The 6,000-nt window shown below is 39.3% G+C and overlaps 1 protein-coding gene across 1 annotated transcript in view; it reads right to left on the reverse strand.

The window, feature by feature from the left end:
- RBFOX1 (RNA binding fox-1 homolog 1) overlaps positions 1-6,000 on the reverse strand; it is a 439,628-nt gene that overhangs the window by 306,308 nt on the left and 127,320 nt on the right. The window contains 2 exon segments of the mRNA XM_030212626.1: positions 5,392-5,417; positions 5,419-5,450. Of these exon segments, the coding sequence (XP_030068486.1) occupies positions 5,392-5,417; positions 5,419-5,450 (58 nt within the window).

The raw sequence follows: 6,000 nt of genomic DNA on the forward strand, positions 1-6,000 counted from the left end.
ATATGGCCCTCCCATGGCCATGCCCCTTTTCAGATCCACTCTTAAAATTTACACACATCACTTTATAGAATATGCTTAGACAGTTATGTGTGTAAATTCTAATTAATGCCAATTAGTATCAATAATAATTGCTTAAGTGCAATTACTGGCACTCATTGGCTTGTTAAGCTAATTAAGTTGCACATACAAATCCAGAATACGACCAGATTTGCATGTGTAACTAAAGTCACACTATATAGAATGCTAGGGATAACATTCAAGCCTGCCCTGAGCAGGTTCCTCCTAGACCAGTCAGGAAGCACAAACGCAGACTACAAGAAATACAAGACACAGCTAGACATGGCCTGGCTATTACATTTGCTCAAAAGGCAGAGTAGCTCCACCTGGAATCTGACTGTTATTCAACCTGAAGGTCACAGGTTCAAAAGGAGAAAATATGTTAAAATTTAAGGACATCTGTCATTTTCTTGTTTTGTTTTTTCCTGTGCTTTTGGATTAGATTCAAATTTAGTTGAGTTCTTCTATCAGTTTTTTTTATTTAGGTGAATGAGTGAAACTTTTATTGCCTTTAATTTGGCCGGTTCATTCTGTCATAGAAATACAAGACACATCTAAGCATGGGCTGGCTATATTGGCTTTCTCTCAAGAGGTAGAGTAGCTCCTCCTGGAAGGCAGCTGTCTCCTAGGTATTTACACTGGAAAAAAAAGGTGAAATTTAATGACACTGAAAAGAAACCTGATATTTTGGAGGATTTCATGTCCTTTTGGGTTAGATTCAAATTCAGCTGAGTTCTGCTGGCTCATCTATCACAGAATCCCTAGCAAGGACTCCTGAGGCTTGAATACTAGACTAGAACAAGACAAGAAGCAGGATTGCTCAAGGTAAGTTTTAATGTCATTGTGTCTCCAAGAAGTATATCCAGCACAAAAGAGCACATAATGAATCTGAAAGCAAAGGGCCATCAGAATTATCAGAATTACAAGACAAAAATAGGCATCTGCTGGCTATACCGCTGCTCTGTAAAAGGGTCCCATTATGTTCTATGTAATTGATTGCCTGTCTCTAGTCAATTAATAAAAAAATTCTTTCATTATATATTCCTTGCTGTTATCCCTATAATGTGGACGTCATACCTATTTTCTTATGCTTAAGATTTTTTTTTCTTTTATTGCAATATTTCCCTGTGGTATTTTCATGTGTTAATATTCTTGTAATATAAATGATTTATAATTCAATAAATAATATAAACAAATGCTAACTTGGCAAACAATGTGCCACAATTAATGCCACCTGAATAGGTGTAGCTAACTGCATCATATTATCTGCAGTGCACTTGGGGGAAATTCTATATATGGCACCGAACAATAGACACTACTTCTGCGCTGAGTTTTCAGCACAGAAAAAGTGTTCTAATGGAAGCAAAGTACCAAAATGAGGCAGAAATGGCAGATCATTTCACCCATTTATAAAATAGAATCTAAGGGGACCTTTTACTAAGCTGCGGTAAAATGTGGCCTGCATTAATTTGGGCGCGTGAAATTGGCATGTGCTGGGCCATTTTTTACCATGATAGGTAAAAAGGCCTTTTTGTTTTTTAATGTGGCAATAAATGGTCATTCACTAAATTTAAAAGTAGCACGCGGCTATTTACTGCCTGAGACCTTACCCGCCAGCTATTTACTTGGTGGTAAGGGCTCACATGCTACTCGTGCAGCAATCAGGCAGCGTGTAGCAATGTGGCCTTGCTGCCAATTACCGCCAGGAACACCCCATGATAGAAATTATTTTCTACTACAGGAAACTGTGCTTGCCACTTTCGGAACTACCTCCGGGCACCTGAGCTATTCCAGCGGTAGGGTCGATTTGGCACGTGCTACCCATGATGTAGCCATACCGTGGCTTTGGTGTGCTGAAAAACGGCCTGAGGTAGTGTGGGCACGTGCTTTGGGCGCAAGCAGAATCATTTTTCAGCGCACCTGTAAAAAAGGCCTTTTTAAAATTTTTGCCGAAAATGGACGTGCAGCAAAATGAAATCTGCCACAGGTCCATTTTGGGCCTGAGTCCTTACCGCCAGCCATTGACCTGGCGGTAATGACCTATGCACATCAAATGCCACTCAGTGCCCGCCCAATACGCACGTCAGAAAATAAAAATTATTTTTCAGACGCGCATATCAGACAAGTGCCAAAAATGAAATTACCGCAAGAGTCACGTGGTAGCTGAGTGGTAACTCCATTCTGGTGCATGCTGGGTGCATGTTGATGCTTAGCGGCTTTCTAAAGTGACCCCTAAGTGTTTCCACTCAGATCTGAAAAGTGGCATGGGTGAGTCAGAGGTGTTCCCTTAAAATGCTCGCAGTGTTATAGAATTTGAGGGATCTGTGCCCAACTTGCATGTCAGGATTTATACCTGGTTTCAGTTGATGTAACTCTTTGTGCCCAAAGTTGAGCCTTGATTCAGCACTATGCACTGTTCTATAAAGGGCACCAATCCCAGAACACCCGCTATGTAATACAGCCCAGTGCCGTTTTTTACACCAAATTTTGAGTGCCATTTTAGAATTTCCCCCTTAATGCATAGCAATGACATTTATCTGTATTAACTAAATGGAAAACTTCTGTGAACAGCCCCAACAGTAATTAAGACGTCATGCAGTCACTGTGCTTTAAATTTGGCAGGTAACATGTGATAGCTGCAAAATTGCACCACACTTTAGTAAACAGAGCTGAATTTTACAGAATGCAAAGTATTCACATATAACTCAACAGAAATACATGTGTGAATTTACATCTGCTGTAGAGATAGAGTAAATACACTTGTGTGTTTCCTGCTCACAATTGCATGTACAAGTGGAGATTTAGAAGGATTATACTCGCTCTGGTTTTATGTATTCATATTTGATGTTTATACAGCCATGTAAACTGCTGTGGTTTGACTGCAAGAAGAGTGATATTATCAAGTCAAATAAGTAAATCAATCAATCAATAGAATGTGTGTTCACTTTCTAAAATCATCACTTTTCAGACATACTGGCAGCATCCACTTATTTCATTGGTTCTAAATTTAACTCCTAATCTACTGCAGGAATTCAGTACTTCATTCACCAAGAAGGTAATGTTAGAAAGCCTCTTTGGCCTGTAGAGTAGGTTTTACACATGGAAAATGGCTATTCTAAAATCGTGCATTGATTTAACTTCATAAAGGATTTAGGTGCATCCATGAGCACCAACTTTTCAAAATGATTGAGGGTGCCAAATGCAATATAAATTACCCCTCCCTAGACCAATGAAGGAGGTTGCTCAATACAGGGCGTGCTCATCACCCACTGACACTTACAGAGTTGGCCCCTATTGGTGCACCAGAAGATGTATGCATGTAAATGTTTAGAATACTACCATATATGTGCATATGTGTGCATTTTTTGTTGATATATGCAATATGCTGTCTAACCACTATTCGGTAAATATGTGACTATCTTTCATAGCATGTATTTGCAAGGGGGTGTATACATGGGTGAAGCATGGGCAGGGCTCTCACATATATAACTTACGTCCCCCTTTTACCAAGTTATTTTTGATGTGCACCGAGGCCCCCCTTTACCGCAGTGGATAAAAGGTAGGTCTTTCTTTTGTTTAAAGAAAATGGCCGTGCGGCACATGGTCATTTGTGGGGATATGACTGCACGCTGAGGAGGGAACTACCGCCGGACTGCTGCGGTAGCCCAGCGGTATTCTTTTTAGGAAGTGGTAAGCCCACATTGGGCTTATCGCCACTTTTTAAAAGGGCCTCTTATAGAATTCAATAATTTCATGTGTTCGTGCTGCATTAGATGCCTGTACATACTGTGCACTAGCTCTTAAGTGTGGGTGTATAAATGTTAGGTATGACAAATACTGGAAAAAACATTAGATTTTGAGCTTTTAACATGGCCCAGCAGCGGGCACACAGGTTAAATTCAATAAAAAATAAGGTTGGTTTGTTGCTGGGTAATTTTGGGAGTGGTTTGATTGGCTGGGCGGGTAGGGCAATCAGAAAGAGTGGTGACGATGATGATTGGTAGTGGAAATGTTTGGGGTGGGCTTGGGAGGGTTTTGGAGCATGAGGGGAGGTCTGGAGGGCTTGTTTTGGGAGGGTAGGTGGGAGACAAAAGGGTGGCCAGGAGTTTTGTGGCTTAAATTTGGTCCCACCCACCTTTTCCCTTAATATGTGCAGGGTACATAGTGAGGGGGGAACTGCAGCTAGTAGGATGGTGTGGAGGTAGTTAGGTTTGGCGTGGTCGCAGCTGGGCAGAAGGAAAGGTGAAATATAGTGATGCTGGGTTAATGGTGGCTGGCTATGAAGATGGGAATTGAACAAGCTCGACTGCATCACTGCCTTGAGCATTAGCAAAACGGGTTCCTGTGGCACCGTGGGTCCCTTTGGGGTGGGGGGGTCATTGGTTAACTTGTCACTAAATATTGTATGGGCTACTTGATTACGGTTTATGCAAAAATTGTGAAATTTTTATTGTTCATATTTGCAGAGTTGTAAGATATTTACTTGAAATGTATTTGGAACTTGCATAAAGCTGTGTCCATTTGATTTGTCATTACACATTTTTAGGCTTTTTGTTTTGGTATATTTTGATATGTTTTTGTGTGTCTGTGGTGCTAGTGACTATGTTATAGGTCATGCTAGTATTTCATATTCTGAACCTAGGCCCTAGGTTCTTGTTATAGAATAAACCTCTTACCGTGAGGCCTTGGGTGCCTACATATTGGTCCTAGTTATAGAATACCCCCCACATTATGCTTCTTGGAGCATATGGGAAGTCTAGGTGAAAGAATTTGTATATAAGTCATAACAATAGGCAGAAAAAGGGTGCTATTTTAGACTTAGTCCACAAGCACTACTACATGTTATTAAATGTACAGCCCCCCCCCCCCCCACCACAATGAGTTTTATTTTCTTAAGATGAGTAATCAAACTTTCAAGTGAAGGTTGTCTAGTGCAGGAGACTATATTTATGCCACTGCAATTACTTATTTATTTGCTTTTCAACCATTAATAGGTGCTATGAGAAATGTCATACATTTATAGTAAGAGATAAATGATTACTAACAAATTAAGAACGAATTCTATAAATCCATTTGTGAGATCTGTATAGCCAAATTAAATGCAGATTCCCTTAATCAGTAATACCCACATTGATGTTGTAGAATTTTCCCCATATTTTCTGGAGGGGGGGGGGGGTTTGTACTTCCCCAGCTAATCTGAGAGGCAGCTCTAAAAAATAATATCAGACTTCAACTTCTTCTGGTTCAAGTTTTTGCTTCTAATTTGCCTCATAATGTTATACCTAACATACCTCATGAAGAGTGTGGTGTAAATTGTAAAACATGCAAACTTACCAGTTGTGTAAGGGTTCACGGTCTTTTATTGTCATTACACTGTCTGTGGCAGTATTTACCTAAAAGCACAATAGAAGAGCCTGAATTATTATATCTACAGAAGGGGGCTCCTGGACTCTACTACTGGGCATGCATTACCATAAGCTTTAGTGTTATGTAAAATGAAAATGCAATTTATCCTAAAAAAGCAGTAGCACTGAGATAATAAATCCAAGTATTTATAATTACATTTATGTTCATAAACATTTCCTTAACAAAATCATTTCAAATAAAAGCAACATCGTGTCAATTAAAAATTAATAAAGAGACATTAAAAGCAAATTAAAAGGTACTGCATATTTTAAGATTTAAGAGCAGGCTTTAGTTCAGGATAACAAAAAACAATAAATCGATTCAAACAAGAAAATAAGGCCTTTGTATGAAGGATCATGCAGTGATTGTTAGGGGAAAGAGACAAGAAACAAGGAAAAATATAATAAAATGTCCAAAAATAAAAATAAAAAGGACAAACAGATCTGAGCAGTAATGCAACATAGCCCTTTAGAAGAGAAGTACCATTGGAAAATAGCAACATCTAGCATTCAACACTTGGAGAAGAGCTTTTGTCAT

Source organism: Microcaecilia unicolor, chromosome 8, assembly GCF_901765095.1.
Source record: "Microcaecilia unicolor chromosome 8, aMicUni1.1, whole genome shotgun sequence".
Classification (NCBI taxonomy): domain Eukaryota; kingdom Metazoa; phylum Chordata; class Amphibia; order Gymnophiona; family Siphonopidae; genus Microcaecilia; species Microcaecilia unicolor.